Raw genomic sequence first — 21,706 nt, 5'->3', positions numbered from 1 at the left:
AAAAAAAAACAGGAAGATTGGCAACAGATGTTAGCTCAGGGCCAATCTTTCTCAAAAAAAAAAGGTAACATGGGGTTCTAATGAAAATTCTTGCATCTGAACTAATTAATAAGACTTACTAATCACTAATGCTTGACAAAGTAGTTTTTCTTTTATTTTCCATTTTCAGTATGTTCATTTTGAAGTCGTATACTTAATACTCTTGTTATTAAAGCAACTTCAAACCCTTAACCATATGATTCAGAAAACTAGATGAACTAATCAGATACAGTCATTTTAACTTTCAAATTTTAGCGATACTAGAGTGCATTTATTTCTATTTGTAATGTTTAAAATGAACCAAAAATTTGCATGTGTACTAGCGTCCTATTTATGCTATTACAAATTACCATAGATTTGTTGGTTTAAAGTAGCATGAATTTATTATCCTACAGTTCTGGAGGCCGGGAGTTTGGAGGGGGTCTCGCTGAGCTAAAATGAAGGTGTTGGTAGAGCTGCCTTCCTTTCTGGACGCTCCTGGTGAGAGTCTGTGTCCTACATCCAGAGGCTGCCTCCATTCCTTGGCTGGTGGCCCCTCGTCCATTTCACAAAGCCAGCAGCGGCTGGTCAGCCTTTCTCACATCGCCTCCCTCAGACACTCGCTCTTCTTGCTCCCTCTTTCACTTACAGGGACTCTTGTGACTACCTTGGGCCTGTCTAGATGATCCAGGATAACCTCCCATCTCAAGGTCAGTTGATTAGTGACCTTCATTCTCCCCATCATGTAACCTAACATATTCTCAGGTTCCAACGGACGATTAGCATGTGGTCATTTTGAGGGAGTTATTATTTTTCTGCTACCACAGTGTGAATACAGTGTTCACTTTAAAAAATAAGGCAGCATTCTGTTAAATGTAGAAAGTTGGTTCCTGTGTAATAAATTTCGGGCTGTGCTGAAGGGTTGGAACGGAGTTTGAGCGGATTAGTAAACATATACCTTTTGCGCTAAGTGGATGTTCGTAGGTGGTTATTATCTGTTTTAAGTGTAGGAGTAGCAAAATGTGAATTTTTACTTTGAGTACTGTTGGCATACCTCCAGTTTCAGCCGGAGAAACGTAAAGACGCAGTGGGGCACTGAGGAAAACTATCTGCCTATACTTCTACAACTTTGGATGAGTTAGTAAATATAGGCTTTGTAGCATGAAAGGTCATGAAAATGGATAAAATGGATACTATATGGCCTTGCTCCACAGGGAATATGTAGAATATATTTTAGGACTTTAAGATAGATCAAAACCTTTTATATTTATAATAATTCAAATGACAGCTGGCTTTCATGAAAAGATAATCTTTGAGGTTTAGAGAAAAGATTTTCAGAACAGACTCTGTGCCTCCTCAGGAAGAGAGGGTAGGAAAGGGTACCTGGGATTTTTCTTATGCAAAGTGGAAACATACAGAGATTCTTGTAGGATGTGAGAGAGATTTTTAACGTTTAAAGATAATATTAGAAGAAATTCTAATTTCAGGATTGCCAAAGCTCACAAGATTTTTGTTGTGCAGTTATTAAATGACTACCATAATTAATTTGATATTGCAGTAAACTAAGAGAAATAGGTTGAAACGAAAAATTGGACATTTAGGGACTTTGTTTTCTCGTTTTGCTCATGAGTCTGGAGGAAAATGAAGAGAGCAGGAGAGATTAAGAAAAGAAGAGACATGTTAAGAGAAAAAAGAAGAACCAGGAAATATATACGTCTAATACTATGTGAGGTGAACTGACAGAACTTTCTGCTGGCAGACACGTCTCACAAGACATACTAAAGGAGGTTGATCAGGCTGAAAGCAAGTGACTTCAGACAGTAATTCACGTCCACGTGAGCAAAAGCAGAGGACCCATGACTGTAATTGTTTCACTGCAAGGGACGCTATAAACGCATTTTTTTCCTCCTTTCTTCTCTTAACTGACTTGAAAGGTAACTGGGTAAAGTAGTACGTATGTGTGGGAAGTATTGCTGGGCCTGCTTCATGGGGGAGGCCTGCCACAGCGTGGCCTAAAGTGGCGCTAGGTCCGCACCTGAGATCTGAACCTGCGAACCCCGGGCCCCCGGAGTGGAGTGCGGGAACTTAACCCCTGCACCGCTGGGCCGGCCCCTAAATCTCCCCTTTTATAAGGACAGCAGTCAGATTGGTTTAGGGCGCACCTAGTGACCTCATTTTAACGTGATTACTTCTCTAAAGACCTTGTTTCTAAGGAGGCTTAGAGTTACTGGGAGTTAAGACTTCGGTATGTCTTTTTTGGGGCACACAGTTCAGCCCATAACTGCTGGGTTAAGGGAGCACTGCCATCTGAAGTCCTTTCAGAAACAAGGTGGGGAGCTCAAGAACTGTGCTTTTTAAAGGGGAGCAGCAATTGGATAGTTTAGGTATCTTTTAAGCTAACTAGATTAACTCCCTCTAACCCTGCTTATAAGCCAGCATTGGAGCTCTACACTGCTGGAATTTATACTTAATTTTGCATTAATCTATTAATGGCTGACATTTTCTGGAAGTGGGTGTAGTTAACTAATTGCTTGATTTTTCTCCTCTTCATAACTACTCAGTCCCCTTCCAACCCCCAGCCTTGCACAGCTGTGTAGTATTTTCTTTTAGTTACATGGATACCTAATAAGAGATTTTTTTGTTTTACTGATTATAAAAGGAATAAATGTTTGTGATGGACAGAAATGTGTAAACCATTAATCAGTTTCTAGTAATTGATAAGATGTTTGTGTATGTTCTCCTGGTCTTTTTCATACATGATTTTCTTTTTTTTTTTTGGTTTTTGTGAGGAAGATTGGCCCTGAGCTAACATCTGTGCCCATCTTCCTCTATTTTATGTGGAGTGCTGCCACAGCATGGCCTGACAAGTGGTACCAGGTCTGTACCTGTGATCCAAACCTGCAAACCCTGGGCCACCGAAGTGGAGTGTGTGAACTTAACCACTACACCGTTAGGCTGGTCCCATATGTGATTTTTACAGCAAAATTTGGATTATTAAATATTCTTTTAACTGTCCTGTGGGTAATTAACTTATTAATGCTAATGCTGTCAAATCAGACGTTTTTTATTTTTTTGCAACATGTTGGAGACCAAGGCATATTTGTTTTCATTGTTTCTCATTTTCTTTATTGACAGCAAAAGTTTGGTGTTAACAGCTTTAAAGAGTTTTGGAGTTAATGGGGACCTTAGGACAGCTAGCCCTTTATGGTGACAAGTAAGTACTGCAGGGGAACTAAATCAGAGATATTTCACAGTGATGAGCAGATTCTAAATGAAGCCCTTCAACATAATAATTTAGATTGAAGTTATGTGGGAGCTGGTTTACATCATTGTTAATTTGTCCTTCCTTCTGAGAAGCTACCAAACTGGAATAACAAGCATTGGAAGAAAATGGTTGTGCAGGAAATCTTCAACTAACAGATTGATTTCCACAGATCCTTTTAAAGTCAGTTGACCGCAGCTCATTATTCGTTTTCCCATAGGAACAATGTATGAATTCAGTTCCTTAGCTAAACGCGCAAGGTGTGTTTTAGCACTGCTGGTTCCTACAGTTCACACAGCCTTCTGTAGATGGTGACTGTAGTTTTAGCACTGATTGCTACTGTGGTTACTGTAGTTCAACGTTACGGCAACTGGTTTGTTCATAGGGGCTACATGGAGAAAAGCGTGGCTCCGAATTTCATGTCTTTTGCCACCTGGCATCCCTCGAGAAGACAACTCCCTGGGAACTATCTTACACTCTTAGAGTTATTTGAGGAGAACCTGACGTTTGAGGAGGAAGAGAAATAGGTGTCATGAAGAGTGCGAGCTCTGTATTTGACACACGCCTATGTTCAGTTTTCCCCCTGCCATTTATTAGTTAGAACTGTGGGCAAATTACCTTCACCTCTTGGGTTTATTTCATCTATAAAATGGGTCAAAAATAATATGTGTGACAGTTTAGTAGTATTACTGTGTGCTGGACGTTAGTCTAAGCCCTTTACACATATTAACTCATGTGTTTGCCACAAGAACTCTATGAGGTTGGAACTGCAGTTATCTTCTCTGGATAAGAAAACTGAGGCACAAGTAGCTTAAGGAATTTTCCTAATGTCATATGGTCATTAAATTGGTGGAGCTGGGATTTGAATCCCTAAAGACTTTGTTTACAACTATCATACTCAACTGCTTGTCCAAAACTACTGCTTAATGATTATCGGGAGGGGTGAATAAGATAGCATGTGTTAAGTATGTAGTTCAGGAAATGTCAGTTCCCTTCTTCAGCTCTTTGGGTGTCTGCTGGGAACCGTGTATTTTCGTGGCTCACTGTGTACTCATAATCACAGATCATGGATTTGCTGTATCAGTGAAGTTTTGATAACATAGGACCTTTCTTGATTTGTCTGCACCTTACCTTCTTCCTGCAGGCGAAAATCTCCAGTCAAAATTTAGGGCAGTTTCAAGGTGAGTGGAAAGGGGAAGGGAAAATCTTGGGGAGAGATGTGACCAGCACCGTGGCACTGTCACGTGGTGTCAGAAATAGTGACTGCAAACCCCCCATGCCTCAGAGCGCTTCTCCCCTCTGGGGATTGAGAGCCTTGTCTTTGTAGTCTTACTTAGACTTATCTCATCTCTTCTTTAATTTAGGTTCTAATGAAAAAATTTAACCTTTAGATTGAAAGTCATAGACATATTTCATGAAGGAACTGAATTCTAAGGAATGATTAAGTAGGCAGGCCCTAGATGAATCATCCAAAACTGAGGACACGCTTCTATGTAACAACTCCATTTTCTCCCCCAGGAAAAGTCGTGGTAATTTTCTGATAGCATCTAATATTTAGCCCATATTCCAGTTGCCCCAGTTGTTTTAAAAATGTCTTCTGTGGTCTTTTATTTTTTGAACAGCAGTCTAATCGAGATTCATGCTTTACATTTGGTGTTATGTGGCTGTAGTCTTAAATCTGGAAGAGTCTCTCAGGTTCTTTTTTTCTCTATGACGCTGACTTTGAACAGACAAGACAGGTCGTCTCATATAATAATGACCCTTTCTGGATTTGTCTGAAGGTTTCTTTGTGGTGTCTTTTAGTTTGCTCCTCTATGCCTTGTATTTCCTCTAAAGTAGAAATTCGGTCTTAAGGTGTGATTAGGCTGAGGTTGAACATTTTTTGACAAGAATACTTGATATGTGATGTTACGTATTTCATATTGCAGCCTGTCATGTGGAGCAGGATGCCAGTTGTGTCATTAGCAGTGAGGCTGTTTGATATCTCAATTAAAGTGGAAACCACCAGATCTTTCCCTTAGAAGTGAAATATTTCACTTTGCACTTACCAAGTAATCTGAGGTATTTGCCACTCTGCCCATATCCTGTTCCCCAATGCACCCAGTGATGTAAGCAGTTTCAGTTGTTTCTTTGGGTTTTGCAAAGTGATATTTTTCTAATTCTGTTATTCTTTCTGTTGTTATTAGCAAGCGTTTCTCTGTAAGGAATTTTGTCTCATTAGCTGGAGCTGAAGTATAATTCTTCCTGGGAGGCAGAGTAAATGCTGTGTCTTCGGTGATCGGTGTTTCGTTAGGGAGTCAGCACGGCGCCCCCACTGCTGCGAGCGACCTTTGCTCCTCTGTGTTTGGCCTCTCTTTCCCCCCTGAGTATCGTGATGGGTTTTTATTTATTGTGTTATATAATGAGTAACAGTTGGTTTGATAGTTACAGTCATTTTTGATGCTCAAATTATCCTAGATTTGGCTGTTGAGAGCCCCTCACTGGGTGCTACTGTGGCTTTTTGATATAATTTCAAATTTGTAGAAGAGTTGCAAGAATACTACAAGGAACTACCAAATATTCTTTACTTAAATTCACCAATTGTTTACGTTTTGCTAAATTTGCTTAGCAAATGTGCAGTGTATGTGTGTGTATATAAATACACACACACACATGATTTTATCTAAACTATTTGAGGATAAATTGGAGAATCGTGCCAATTTACTCTTACATTCTTCAGCATGCATTTAAAAACAAGGGTGTTCTCTTTCATAAACACGGTATAATTTAAAAAGTCGATACTGTTAACTAACCCATAGTCCATTTTTAAATTTAGTCAGTTGTCCTGATAATGTCCAGTATCAAATTAAAGATTATCATGCAGTATATTTAATTGTCATTCTTTTTAGTGCCCTTTAATAACTGTTCTTCAGCCTTTCTTTGTCTTTATTGACCTTGACCTTTTGAGGAATAAAAGCCAGTTATTTTGTCTACTGTTCTCAATTTGGGTTTGGCTGATGTTTCTTCAAGATTAGGTTCAGTTTATGCATTTTTTAGCGGGAATACACAGAAGTGGTGTGTCATATTTAGGAGGTGTACGATGATACTGGTTTCTGCTAATACTGGTGGTGATGTTACTTTGATCATTTGGTTGTGGCTTTTTGCAAAGTTTCTCCACTGTCAAGTTAACTGTGTTTCCCTTTATAGTTAATTTTGGGGGAGATGTTTCTGAGACTAAGTAAATACACTGCTCCTCATCAGATTTCACTCACTAGTTTTAGGACTGTCATTCCTTCTATATGTATTAGTTGGATTCTGCTGCAACAAAGAGGTTTTCCTCCCTTCTGTCTATTTATGAGTTTATTTATAGCAGTATGGACTTTTATTTTGTACAATAGATTATAATCCATTATCATTACTATTAATTTTGATGCTCAGATTGTCCCTGACTTGGCCAGTGGATTTCATCTGGCTCCTCTTTCCCTTTGTCGTGTCTTCTTCATCCTTTGAACACTTGCTAACTTTCTGGTGTAAGATACTCTAGGTTCATCTTGTACTTTCCTTTCCTTAGCCCTCCAGCCAGCTATTCTCCGAAGTGTCTTGGCTCCTTTTAGTGGAGGATGGTATTTAGAAACCAAGATATGGGCTCGACATGTGCTCGCTGCTACTGGGCTGTCATGGTTGAGGCTCTTTTAGTGGACATAGCAAAGAAATGAAAAAAAAAAGCTTACATTGATATTTTCAGATCAAATTTAACATTAGAGTTTTTTTTCTTCTTTGAATCTTCTTCCTTTTGAATTGAAATAGTTGCAAAAGGCTTTAGAGAAAATCTTCTGTGGTATTTCTGAAGTTCAGTAGTAATGTGTAGTTTTAGTATCTTGTTTTGGCTGAATAGTCCTTGTCAGCTGACTTGGGAATAATTGTGAAATCTGCTGATCTCTTGAACATTTTACAATTTAAAAAACTTAATTTTAAGTCTTTTAAAATGAATTTATTATATCTAGATATTGCTTCATTTACATGTGAAGGAAGAATAGTATTAATCAAATTTCCAACCTTTTAAGGATTCAAAGTGCTAATTTAGAGAAGTTTTCAGTTTTGCTATCTGTAAAATTAGGATAATGTCTAAAAGGGTTGTTTTGAAGATAAGATGAGATTATGTGTGTAGAGTGCCTAATATAGTCCTTGGCCCATCGTAGGTAATAAATGGCACCTATTATTATTACAATATTGTTATTGTGTCCTATAGCATATGGGACATAATAAGCACTAAAAAATACTTGTTTGATTAATATTCCTTGTTGATGTACCTCTAAGATTTCATATTCTAAAATTCTTAACTTTCTATGTGTTTCCATAACTACACTGATTTGCTTAACATATAAGTGTAAGGCTAAATACACATATGTAACCAGCTCCAGTATTAAGAAACAGCATTATCAGCACTTGTGAAGCCACCGTCATGTTCTCTCCTAGTCACCACCTACCAGCTTCTCTCTCAAGGGACAGTACGTAAATTTTTCTACTTTTTCTTTGTTATGCCCTATCCAAAACATAATGTATGTATTAAAAGAACTACCCTGTTTTTAAGATTAGAATTATATTTTTAAATAGCTTCTTGTGTTGCATATTATGATTTTTAATGTAAGTACGCTACTAAAATATTTTGCAAGTAGGAAGTAAGCTTTTAATCTGGATTTGTCCCTATTACAGTAGAATCTACAGTAATCAGTAGAACATTTCTGAGGGTCAAGAGTGTTAGAATGTCCCTTTCACTATCACTTAGTTAATAATAATCTGTGAACAACAAAAGCGGAAACTCAGTTTCCTTTTCTGTAAGGATAAGTCAACTAGTGTCCCCATACTTTTCATGGTACCTAGCACCAATTAGCATATAAGAAAATGTTTGTAAAATAAATAAAGGAATCAGTGTAGACAGGTACATGGTAACACTTGTGTCTGACTTCACCTGTATTTATTAATGTCTATAGGGCAGGATAGCATAGCATAACATAGATTTTAAGGTGGGACTTGGGTCTATAAGATTGCTGTAGGAGAACTCTGTGTTTCTAAAGAAATTCAGGTATTGTGAATTTATATAAGAGAGGCTATTTTAAAAACAACTTTATGTAAGTATGTACCATAAGTTGTTGGAAACTGTATCAGAGTTGTAGGAATATAGGGCATATCAGCATTTTGGACAGTAATTGTACTCCGTCCAGATGTAAAGTAAGGCAGGCTCGATTAAGTGTGTCTGCATCTTAGGTATTGTATTTTGATATGTATGCTGAACTTCATTGCCAAAGAAATCATCAATCTTGGGAAAGTCCAGCACAATGTTAATTATAGTGATTAGAGGTATGAAGTGTCTGCAATAGGAGGAAACTGAAAAGAATAAGTTAATTTTGCCTGGAAAGATAACAATTAATATAGAGAATGTGATCGTTTATTGTCTAAACTGGGCCACTTGGGAGTGAAAAGATGTGCTGTTAATTATGCCTTGACAGTTGGCACAAACTCTCAGGCAAACCGGGACACCTGGTCATCCTGTTATAGGGTGAACGTGGATTTCTGTCATATCCTAGACTTCTAGAGTGAATATTTCTTTAAACTCTAAAGAAGTAATAGCACAACTAAAGGGGCAAACACTACACAAAACATGGCAAATGTGGAGCTTTTGAACTGAAAATATGAGAGAAAAGTTTACAGGTAAATGAGTGATTGTGTTATTTTTCTGTGCTGTGTAACAAATTATCACAAGTTTAGTGGCTTGAGCCAAGGCCCCTTTGTTAAATAGTAGCTTCTCTGGGTAGCTGTGCCCTCTGCAGGGCTGCGCTCGGAGCCCCCTCCCCTGGAGCCTGCCCGCGTGGGGTCGCCATGGTGAGACCCGGGTCGCAGCGGGGGTGGGGGGGGCACCCTCTCCACAGGCCAGCGAGCGAATCAGAGAGCCAGCCTGCAGGCCGTCTGAAAGCTTTTGTAATGTGACACAATCACATAAGTGACGTCCTGTCACCTTGGGCACATTGCATTGGGTAGAAGCAAGTCTCAGGTCCCTTCCACCCTGGAGGTGAACACTTTATTCTCTGTCCCCCACGATGATGCGTTCACGTAGCTCTCAGCCTGGCTGCGTCTGACCCTCCTGTGTGATGACCTGTGTGAGGGGAGGTCTCTTTCTGAACTAAGGCAGTTACTGACTGTGTCACTTACTTGGCAGTTGATCATGTATTACATGTTGTTTTACCCAAGCCTCATCTTTTTTATTATAGAAAACCACGTATTAAGTTAGACAGTAGTAGCATGCGCCACCATATATACCTGTCAGCGAGTTACAGCAAAAACGTCTCTTGACCAACCTTGTGTCTTTTTTGTTCCTGCCTGCTTTAAACCTTCCTAGGTGATTTTGAAGCAAATCCCAGGTATCATTTAATTATTTAAATATTATGTGGTCTAACTTTTTGAGTGTGATCTAGGCTCTTCTCTTTTACACTGGATGTTTCTTGAGGATATGGACATATATTCCATGTATTGCTTTGCCCTAGTGGTGCCTAGTGGGTGGTCAGTACAGTGCCATTGAGCTGCCTCTGACGCCTAGTGGCCCTGTGGGCAGCAGACTGGAACCCCACCTGCTCTTTTTGCGCCATCCTTTCCTCTTCCGGCGCTACAGCAGACAACGCTCCGCTGCTACTCACAGGGTTTTCATGGCCAGTTTTCGGAAGTGGGTGCCAGGTCCTTCTTCCCAGTCTGTCTTAGTCTGGAAGCTGTGCTGAGACCTGTCCACCGTGGGTGACCCTGCTGGCATGAAATGCCAGTGGCAGAGCTTTCAGCATCACAGCAGCTCGCAGCTGCCAAGTGACAGACGGTGGTGTGGTTCCCTGATGGGGACGTGAACCCGGGCCAGGGTGGGGAGAGTGCAGAATCGTAACCACTACACCTCCTGGGCTGGCTATTTGGGAAGCTACACGTGTATCCGCTTAGAAGTCATGAAGTTCTGTATTCTCTAGGTTAGTTTGAATTGACCCTACAAACTCACCTGGGGTAAGTTATCTCTGTTCTCCGCACTGAAGGAGAATTTCACTTTGTCACTCCCTGAAGGGTTTTTCTTCGGGTCTGTTGGCTCTAGTTGTTCACAGGATTTGGACTCAGGAGCCTTGAAGTTTTTGGTGCTTCTCTAGCAGTCATGGTTTTCTGAAATGCAGGCAGCAGGTCAAATAGAGCGTGAACAGCTCGTTATAGTCACCCTAACTCTCCCACCCTCAGCAGTGTGACAGAAACTTAGGTTTCTGCTTCAAGTACTGTTTTTCTCTCAGAGCAGGAATCAGTTCAGAATCTCAGAATCCTGTGGTAGTGGGGAACTTGACCACTCTTCCTAATTGTTTTCTCGGAATTGATCTGTGTTGGGAACAGTCCTGAGGTAACGTAATGCAGCAATAACTCAGGCCTCGAGTGGGCAGGATGGCTGGTGAAGGGGATTGTTGCTGCCTGCGTTCGAGACAAGAGGAGCCCTATGAAAACAAAGTTGATGTCGGTTATTTTTGGTTGAGGAAGACGGGCCCCAGCTAACATCTGTTGCCCATCTTCCTCTTTTTGCTTGAGGAAGATTGTCACTGAGCCAGTCTTACTCCACTTTGCACATGGGACGCCACCACAGCATGACTTGATGAGCAGTGTGTAGGTCTGCGCCCAGGATCCGAACTGGTGAAAGTGGAGCCTGTGTGCTTACCCGCTACGCCACGGGGCTGGCCCCGAAGTGCCTATGTTTTGGGATGAGATATTCTTAACCAACTTGGGGAGTGAGGAAAAGCATATTTTCCTTTGCCGCCTGCTCCCTGCCCCTTGCCCCCTTCCCCAGCTTACTTTTGGCAGTAAATGTTTATATATAGTTATAGGTCTATATATAAAATAGCACGTATCTTATGATTTATATATTTCATAGAGTTTAATATTTAAGGATTTGAATATATAAATGTTGAGGAAATCAGATGATATACTAAAGGCTTACTTATATTTAATTTGTAAATTTTACACAGATTTGAGAAAAATAAATTGTAAATGTTATTCATTTTATGGTAGAATTTTATTCATACTCAAATTGTTCATAGATATCTTTAGCATCAGCATTTTCTTCATCTCTAGTTATTTTTTGTGCCATCTAGCATAGTTCGTCAGCATGTCATCTTTACTTTTATTTAAGTGTATCTCTATGTATAGTACTTTTAAATTCATTTTTGATGGCATCAGTGGATACTGTGGCTTGGGATAGCATTTCTATTTATATATTATTGACAGTTGGCTTTTTGTTTGCTTGTTTTCTAGTATCCCCACGTATATCACAGATTGCTGAACTATTCTCTCCTTTATAAAAGTAATTTTTAAAGGCTTATTTATTATAACATTCATCATGTACAATTATGAGCCATATCTCTAGGCATAATTTTTTTAATTGATTAATTAATTTATTTTCCCACTTCCCCCTTCCCCTGTGGTAACCACCAATCCAATCTCTGTTGCTATGTGTTTGTTTGTCGTTGTTTTTATCTTCTACTTATGAGTGAGATCATACGGTATTTGACTTTCTCCCTCTGACTTATTTCGCTCAGCATGATACCCTCAAGGTCCATCCATGTTGTCACAAATGGCGGATTTCATAATTTCTTATGGCTGAGTAGTATTCCATAGTGTATAAACACCACATCTTCTTTATCCATTTGTCCCTTGATGGGCACCTAGGTTGCTTCCAAGTCTTGGCTATTGTGAATAGTGCTGCAGTGAACATAGGGGTGCAAGTATCTTTATGCCTTTGTGTTTTCAAGTTATTTGGATAAATACCCAGCAGTGGGATAGCTGGATCATATGGTAGATCTATCCTTATTTTTCTGAGGATACTCCATACTGCTTTCCATTAGGCATAATTAATAAATGTGTTCTCACTGTCTTTTCTGAGAGATTTGGGAGAAAGTTCTCCTTATACTTGGGCGTGCAGATACATGTATTCTCACTTTGAACTCTTATTTCCCCCCTCTCTGATTGAATACGGGAGCGCTCTTCTTCTCTTTCTGTGTCATTTTTTAGACTATAACAGAGGATGAGCTTAGATGGCCAGCAAAATGTGATAAATTTTAGAATTGAATTGCTTTTGATCAAAACACTTCCCAGTATGTTGCGTCTCTCCAGGTCCTGTCCTGTGGGTCTTCAGTACCCCCATAAAGAGAGCTTCTTCAGTCCTTTTCATTTATAGTGTGGTGACACATTTCACTCATACTGTGTGACTAGTAAAATTATTTTTTAATAAATTAGAGTAAAATTTGAAAAATTTTCTGATAGATAATTGATCTATGAATTTCTTTTATATTTCTATATTTAATATTTAAGAAAACACTTTGGAGATTGCTGCTTGGAACAGTGGTCTCAGTGAAACTGGCTTTGGTGTGGGTAAGAGTTTCTGATGAGGATGTCTGAAGTGTCTTTCCTTTATGACATAACCCAAACTCATGCTCCGACATTGATTTCTTCCTGCATACTAGTTGTGTTTAAAATACATAAATCTGTGTTTATTTTATTAATTTTTTTATTTTTATTTTTTTAGATTGACACCTGAGCTAACAACTGTTGCCAATCTTCTTTTTTTTTTCCTTTCTGCTTTTTCTCCCCAACAGCCCCCAGTACATAGTTGTATATTTTACTTATGGGTCCTAGTTGTGGCATGTGGGATGCCACCTCAACGTGGCCTGATGAGCGGTGCCATGTGCACGCCCAGGATCCGGACCAGCGAAACCCTGGCCTGCCTCAGCGGAGCACATGAACTTAACCACTCGGCCACGGGCCAGCCCCTGTGTTTATTTTGAAAGATGAGTTTTAGTGCAGTTTTTAAGAAGTGCCGCACATACACACTGGGTATCATTCAGCCTCTTGTTATTTCAGTCAGTAGACTGCACTGTTCCTTACCCTGCTAAACTGATCTTTTCTCGGAGATATAGACGCCTTCCAGAAGTTTTGTGGTATCCTTGTTTTGCATTGTTGTGACTTGCTGAATCAAAGCAGTGGAATTTAAATGTTATTTACTTTAAGAATTATCTTTTTGGGCTTGTATACTGAATAAGCAACACTTGGCCTTATCTGAACTCTGCAGTTCAGGTGTTACCTTGTGATTTTGATTTTCATTTCCCTAATGAGTAGTGATTTTGAGCATCTTTTCATGTACTTATTTGTCATTTGGAAAAATGTCTACTATATTAAAGTCATTTCCCCAGTTTTCAATTAGGTTGTCTTTTTGTTCTTGAGTTATAGGAGTTCTTTATATATTCTGTATATTAATTCCACTTGGTCATGGTCAGTAATCTTTTTAATATTTTGTTGAATTTGGTTTGCTAGTATTGAGGATTTTTGTATCAATATTCAAAAGGAATACTGGTCTATAGTTTTTTTATAGTCTTAGTCTGACTTCAGTGTCAAGGTAATGCTGGCCTCATAAAATGAGTTGGGAAGTGTTCCTTCCTCTTCAACTTTTTGGAAGAGTTTGAGAAAGGTTAGTGTTAATTCTTCTTTAAATGTTTCGTAGAATTCACCAATGACACCATCTAGTCCTGGACTTTGTTTTGTTGAGAGGTTTTTAGTTACTGATTCAATCTCCTTACTTTAGATTTTCTGTTTTCTTTTCAGGTCCTTTGGTAGTTTGTATGTTTCTAGAAATTTGTCCATTTCATGTAGATTTTCCAATTCGTTGACAGACATTTGTTCGTCGTATTCTTTTGTAATCCTTTTCCTTTCTGTAAAGTTGGCAATGACGTTCCCTCTTTGTGATTTTATTAATTAGAATCTTTTTTTCTTCTTCATTAGTCTAGCTAAGGGTTTGTCACATTTGTTGATCTTTCCAAAGAACCAACTTTTGGTTTTGTTGATTTTCTCTATTTTTTTAACCTCTATTTCACTTATCTCCCCTTGAATCTTTATTTCCTTCCTTCTGCCAGCTTTGGGTTAGATTGCTCTTCTTTTTTTAGTTTCTTAAGGTGTATAGTTAGGTTATTGATTTGAGATCTTCTTTCATTTTTAATGTAGACTTTTACAGCTATAAATTTCCCTCTAAGCACTGCTTTTTGCTATATTTCATATGTTTTGATATGTGGTGTTTTTGTTTTCATTCATCTTAAGTTATTTTCTAATTTCCCTTCTGCTGCTTTTACCTGTTGGTTGTTTAAGAATGTGTTGTTTAATTTCCACGTATTTGTGAGTTTTCTAGTTTTAACTGCTTTTATCAGTTTTAGTTTTATTACAGTGTGGTCAGAAAAGATACTTTGTATGGTTTCAGTCTTTTAACATTTATTAAGATTTGTTTTGTCGTCAACGTGATCTGTCCTGGAGAATGTTCCATGTGCACTTGAGCAGAATGTATGTTCTGTTGTTGGGTAGAGTGTTCTGTTTGTCTCTTACATCTATTTGGTTTTATACTGTTCAAGTCCTCTGTTTCCTTACTGAATTTCTGTCTGGTTATTTTATCCATTATTGAAAGTGGATATTGAAGTTTCCAACTATTGTAGAACTGTCTTTTTCTTCAATTTTGTCAGTTTGATATATTTTGAGATTTTATTTGTTGGGGCATGTATGTTTATAGTTGTTATATCATCTTGATTGATTAAACCTTTTTTGATATATATATAATGTTTCATAACTCCCCCTGCAAGCTTTACTGAGATATTATTGACAGATAACATATATAAGTTTAAGGTGTACAATATGATTTGATGCGTGTGTATATTACAAAATGATTACCACCAGAAAGTTAGTTAACACCTCCATCCCTCACATAATTATCATTTTGTGTGTGTGTGTGTGTGTGTGTTTGTGTGCGTGGTGATGACATTTAAGATCTACTCTCTTAACAACTTTCTGGTATTAGTACGGTATTGTTATAACTTTTTTTAACTTAAAAATTCATCTTATCTGATAATGATAAAGCTCCCTCCCCTCCGGCTCTCTTAGTTACTACTTGATGGGAGTATCTTTTTACATCCTTTTACGTTCAACCTCTTTGTGTCTCTGTATCTAAAATGAGTCTATTGTAGACATCATATAGTTGGAGACTATTTTTTATTTATTCTGCCAATTTTTGTGTTTTAATTGGAGAGCTGAGTTCATTTACATTTAAAGTAATTACTGATAAGGAAGGAATTACTTCTCCATTTAGCTGTTTGTTTTTTGTGTCTCCTTTATGTTTTTCATTCCTCAATTCTTCATTAGTGCTTTTTTTGGTGTTTACTTGATTTTTTGGTAATGTACCATTTTGATTCCCTTCGTTCCGTTTCTGTATTGGTTTTCTTGGGGATTACAATTAGCATCCTAAATTTATAACAACCTAGTTTGAATAATACCAACTTAACTTTAGTAGTGTACAAACACTCTGCTTCTGTACATCTTCTATACATGTCCTCCACCTTTATATTGTTGTCACAGATTATGTTGTCACACCTATACATTGTGTACCCATTAACACAGATTTATAATTATTGTTTAATGTGTTTGCCTTTTTTATGAAAAAAGTTAAAAACGAAAGTACAATAGTACTAGTTATTATATTTGCCTGTGTTCTTTATTTGTTTACATGGCTTTGATTATTGCCTGGTGTCTTTTCATTTGAGCCTGAAGGGCTCTGTTTAGTATTTCTTGTAGGGCGGGTCTGCTAGTAGGAGTCCCCTTAGGTTTATCTTGCAGTGTCTTAATTTTTCCTTCATTCCTGAAGGATAGTTTTGCCAGTTATAGAATTGGTTGACAGTTTTTCTTGTTCAGCACTTTAAATATGTTGTCCCTCTGCCTTCTGGCATCTATGATTTCTGAGGAAAAATTGGCTCTTAATCTTATTGCAGATCCCTTGTCTGTGATGAGTTGCTTCTCTTTTTGTGATTTCAAGATTCTCTCTTTCGCTTTGTCCTTTGACAGTTTGACTATAATATGTAGTTGTCTTTGAGGCTTTCCTACTTGGAATTTGTTGAACTTTTTGGATCTGTAGATTGAGGTCTTTCGTCAAATTTGGGAAGTTTTGGGCTGTTTTTTTCTTCCGATTTTTGTCCTGCTCACTCCTTTCTTTTCTCCTCTTCTTCAGGGATTCTCTGATGCATATGTTGGTATGTTTGATGATGTCCCACAGGTCCCTCAGTGACTGTTCATTTTTCTAAATTCTTTTTTCATTGTGCTCTTCAGCCTGGATAATTTCAATTGCCTTATTTTCAAGTTCACTGATTCTTTCTCCTGCCTGCTTAAATCTGCTGTTGAACCCCTCTAGTGAATTTCTTATTTCAGCTATTGTGCTTGTTAATTCCGGATTTTCTATTTGGTTTCTTTTTTATTATTATAATCTCTTTATTGACATTCCCTGTATATTAATACAGCATTCTCCTGATGTCCTTTAGTTCTTTGCTTGTTGTTTCCTTTAGTTCTTTGAGCATATTTAAGACAACTGATTTAATACCTTTGACTAATAATTCCAGAGTCTAGAATTCCACGGGCTAGTTTCCATCAGATTCTGCTTTTCCTCCAAAATTGCTGTGTTTTCTGTTTCTTTGTATGTTTTGTAATTTTTTTGAGAACTGGGCCGTTTGAATATTATAATATGGTGACTCTGAGAATCAGATTCTCCCCTCCACGGTGATTCCTCTTGAAAGTTGCAATTATATGTTTACTTTTCTAAACTAATTTTGCAAAGCCTGTATTCTTTCTTGTGTAGTCACTGAAGTTTCTCTTCCATTATTTCTGGTCAGCTTGTGACCCGACATGGATTTACTTAAATGTCTGCACTCACCCCCAAACCCCCAAAAGAAAAAAATCCAAATCCAGAAGGAGAAGTTGCTGCAGGCCAAGAGAGCAGAAATAAGTGCAAGTATCTTGCTGTTCCACGAGGCTTCTGCCAGAATGACCAAAATGCACTTCCCCGGAGTTTGGAGGGCAGGGTCCCCATTGCCCACCCTGACACCAACCAGTGCTCTGGGAACGTGGTCCTGTGCCCACTTCTGCTGTGGGGCTGAGGGACGGGGGATGTGAGCTGGTTTGTGCGCTCTGCTCCCTTACACAGGTTCAGCAGCCTCTCCCTTCATTAACCACTCCCCTCGTTGTTGTAGGTGTTCTGAAATGGTTGATTCTGATGGATTTTTCAGATTAATCGTTTGGTGGAGGGACTGACCCCTGGAGCTTCCCACTGTGCCATTTTCTGTGACATCACTCTGCCCTTGGTTATATTTTGGACACGACTACACTTGGTGGTGCTAACTGCAGCTAGTTCCTTTCTATATTTGACAGAACTATTTAAGTTTGCTGATCATTTTGCTTTTTATTAGGGTGAGCTGGAGTACATTTAACTTCTGGAATCTAGAATATGAACTGTTGTTGTAGTAACAGAGTAATTAAGCTGGTCAATAGTTTACATAGTTTTGATTTCACTTCACCTTGGCACTTTGTATCTATATAGTGCGTGTCTTCACAGGAATGTGAGGGACTTTACAAGTAGTTCATTATACTGTAACATAGGAGTTGGGGAAAAATAGAACTGTGGATGTTTTTATAAGTGGAACAGCATTGAACACTCGTTTTCTGATTGAGCATCATCACACGAATCAGCTTTCCGAGTCAGGTGTCTGAGGGGTCGCCTGGATCAGTCCAGGGCTTCTTGTTTTTTATAGAGCTGAAACATTATTTGGTAAAATAGAACGGAAAATCTGTCAAGAATGTGGTATAAAGAGCTTAAAATGATAAAACATTTCCTGTAATTTGTTCGCCAAAGCAGGTGACTGTGTTGAAAGCAGTGCAGAGATGCTGTAAAAACCAAAGTCTTGCCCATTTTTTGTCGTAGGTAAGGTGCCAGAACTGAGGTCAGGTGTGGTTTTGTTTTAAATGTTTAATTATATATGGGAGCATTTTGTGAATTTTTTTGAAAAGCTTTTTAGTGTTGGTACAAAAGTGGGATTTGTAAAATTCGTTGTGCTCGAATTGCTGAGTATGTTGTTAGCCTAAGTTTGGTCATAATTGAGAATTTTCTTTTTGATATTATTGTTAAGCTAAATAGGAAGGTCCAGCAGAAAAATTCTTGCTAAATGAGCCCAGTGTCACTACTGTTAACTTCACAGAGATGAATCACCGAGATTTTCTTCAGTAACTCACTGTATTGTGGACATTTACAGATCAAAAGCGGGGTTGTGCTGCTGCTGTTGGCGTCCAGTCCGTCTTCTCTTCCATTCCTTGACTGAGTTAAAAGATTTAAAGTGAAGCTGAATCTTTCGTTCTCCTCGTATAAATATTCTCTACAAGTAACACACATTTAGCCGTGAATATGTAACCAAACTTTTCATTGAAGATACTAGATCAAATAATTTGAAGATTGTAGCTTTTAACACATGTCTGATAGGAACATTGAGTTTTTAGTGGATATTTGCCCTTTTGGAGGTTGGAGTTACATGCCTGTTTTTGGTTTGGTCACTGAATTATAACGATTCAGATATGTAACTTGTGGCTTAGCTGCTGTTTCTTACATGATGTGTTTGTGTATATATTACTGTTAGATGAAAAGGATCACGTAAGTGCAGTCTTCTGAGAAATTTAAGTTTGCAGTCATTTGGCCAGTGATTAGTCATAGAAATGAATTTTCCTGAATTGCTGACATGAAGAATTTGACGTGTGTAATATGTCACGTGTGTGCTCCTGTGGTGGCAGTTGAAGGAGAAAGTAAACTACTTTAATTTCGCCTGAGAAGAATTCTATTCTTGGAAACTTTACAAGCTTGCCCGAAGTCTTCCCTACTGGGTTGAAGACTGCGTGGTGGGGAGGATGGGATGTACACACGAGCACCCGCACACGTCACTGGAAATACGTTCCTATGGGTTGTCCTTCGTGGACCCGAGCACAGCTGGCTTTCAGAAGACCTGGCGTAGAGGCGCGGGCCCCCAGGAACGCGGCGGTCGGAGCTGGGTGACTGGTTGTGTGGGATTCGTTTGTCTCAGGCTAGCAAGGCGTTTGGACTCGTGTGTCGGGGCTGGCGGCCGCCCCGGCCCGCCCCGCCCTGTTGTGTGTCACGGCGCTGGCCTGGCGCTGCGCTCGCTCTCGGGCAGCATTTGCGGCCCTCCGTGCCGCGCGCGACGGGGCCCCGCGGGGCTGAGTCTGCGGCCCCCGGAGCATCCTTGTACTTCTGGGCAGCACCGTTTAGCTTGGCTGGCAGAGTTAGAGCCGGAGGAGCCGCTGCGGAGGGCCGCGCCAGGCTTCTTAGAGGGGCTGCTCGTCCGCCTGGAGCCCTCCAGCGCGTTCTCAGTGACGCGGGGCGTTGCAGTCGTTTAGGGGCTTCATCTGGCGGCGGGAGTGAGAGAGGACCTGTTTGTTCAGTGCTCCCTGTGCCGGGCGTTGTTCGGAGCACTTGGGGACGTTTATTAGAAACAGGTTGTGATGAGAGAGGGTTGTTGGCCCTGTTTGGCGAGATTAGGAAATTAGAGGTCAAAGGCATGAAATATCTTGCCCTAAATTCACACTTTGTGATTTTATATTTCTGCTATTTTGGAATTGTAGCATTTTAGATTTGCAGTAGATGCCATAAATCTGTCCTCTGTCACCTTGGTGCTGGGAAGAGTGCGGCAGAGTGGTTTGTGCAGGTGACCTGCGGTCAGGGGGGTCGTGTTAGAACCAGCGGGGAGCGCGGGGCTCCTGATCCTGGGGCGTCTCTCTGCTGGCGCACAGCCTCAGGAGGAGTGTTTAAGTGCCTGCTCGTGTTCTTCAGGCCGCTCATTCCCCAACCCGAAAAGCCATCATGAACAGACCTCTGAAGAAAAGTCACGACTTGGCTCTTTCAGTTCCGTCGGTTCTGAAGCCTTGCCCCAGTTCTCGAGCGCGCAGTGTTGTTCCTGTGCTGACGCCCTGCAGTACGTGCTCTGTTGGAGCATAGTTTGATAGTTATTTTCTCCTCTGTAACTTTAAATTTATTTTTTAATAATTTTCTACCTGTGTGTCATCACGAAAAGCTAAGTTTTATTCACTGTGTACTCCCCAATTGGATTATGACTTTGTAATTTTTTTCTTGCCCTTTTAAAAATCTTCTACAGCGCTGTATATCAAAATTATTTTGATTTCAATCCACAGTGAGAAGTAGGTTTTACAGGGAGACCTAATAGATGCGTACTTAAATATTGGAACAAAAATTTCACAAATCATTATTTACTCTTAGTAGGGAGATAGAGTGTGATGTTTTCTGTTTTACTGAGAAAGAAAATGTTGTTGTGATCCACTAAATTGATCTCGCCACCCGCTAACGGTACTGTGGTTTGAAACTCCTGTTCTGCAGCTCCTCCCTCGGGGCCGGGGGTGGGGAAGAAAGCACATCTTCAGATTCCAGTGACTTTCACCTTTTCTGGGGGACTGCCGCTTTGTGAGTGTGCTGCTGATGCCTGAAGGTCGAGTGTGGACGTGGTTTGTTTCCTCGTAGACACTTTTGTTGTCTGACATGGTTTCGGGGACACGCTGTTTTCAGGGAGAGCAGGGACAGGTTCTCAGCCTCCCTTCCCCGCTGTCTCACTTCAGAGATGGAGACTTGTTTCTTACACCCTCTGTGCCTTGGGTTCATCCTTTTCCTGCTCACCTTAGCTTCCTCTCTCTTGTGTTCGCACTCTCATGTCGCTCTTCCTGTGCCTCCAGAACCTTTCTTACTTTACCAAGGTCACTTGCTTCTCTCATGTTCGGGAAGCCTCTCCTGCCTGTTTGGCAGTTGTCCTTTGCGTACTGCTCTGATCTGACCCTTTCAGTATGAAACTTGGAATAGTAAACGCTGGATTCTAGGATATGATTTGAAACACAAAAGTGGGAAAAATGTACTTTTTCATATATGTATTAAACAAGAAGAAAGTTGCCTGGAAACTAATAGTTTGCCATAACTATCTGGTATAAAAAAGGAAATATTGGGGCTCGCCTGGTAGCTTAGTGGTTACGTTCATACACTCTGCTTCGGCAGCTGGGGATTGCAGGTTTGGATCCTGGGTACGGACCTACACACTGCTCATCAAGCCATGCTGTGGTGGCATCCCACATAAAATAGAGGAAGATTGGCACAGATGTCAGCTCAAAGACAATCTTCCTCAAGTGAGAAGAAGAAGATTGGCAATAGATGTTACCTCAGGGCCAGTCTTCCTTGCAAAAAAAGAAAAGAAAAAAGGGAAATATTCTTGATAAGCATGTTTTCTAGATAGTAGATGTTCATCTTTTTGCGTTTTCATTGTTTTTTATTTCTTGCTAAAATGTATTAAGTTGTCTATTAAACAGTATATACTGAACTTAACTAGCTTTTCAAAATGGCATATCTTCCTAGATACCATGTTTTATCATGTTCTAGCTTTAGATTATGGAGATTTCCTTTGTGGGGATGGGAGGCACTATAAATACCAAGATCTTATGTATGAGATAACTGAGGTCCAAAGACAGAAGCGTTTTATGTCAAGT

The 21,706-nt window shown here is 39.7% G+C and overlaps 1 protein-coding gene across 5 annotated transcripts in view; it reads left to right on the top strand.

Moving 5' to 3' along the window:
- USP12 (ubiquitin specific peptidase 12) overlaps positions 1 to 21,706 on the top strand; it is a 144,703-nt gene that overhangs the window by 14,238 nt on the left and 108,759 nt on the right. The window contains exon 1 of one of the 5 annotated variants that reach the window (XM_070520440.1): positions 19,043 to 19,201. The exons of 3 other annotated variants lie outside the window; for them this stretch is intronic. In XM_070520440.1, the coding sequence (XP_070376541.1) occupies positions 19,061 to 19,201 (141 nt within the window). In that variant the 5' untranslated portion in view covers positions 19,043 to 19,060. Of the gene's footprint in view, positions 1 to 19,042; positions 19,202 to 21,706 lie in introns of those variants that run through there. One more of the 5 variants, XM_070520439.1, reaches the window with a different exon arrangement.

This window comes from Equus asinus, chromosome 11, assembly GCF_041296235.1.
Source record: "Equus asinus isolate D_3611 breed Donkey chromosome 11, EquAss-T2T_v2, whole genome shotgun sequence".
Lineage (NCBI taxonomy): Eukaryota > Metazoa > Chordata > Mammalia > Perissodactyla > Equidae > Equus > Equus asinus.
Note: the sequence above shows the minus strand (reverse complement) of the source record. Positions and strands in the feature narration are given on the sequence as shown.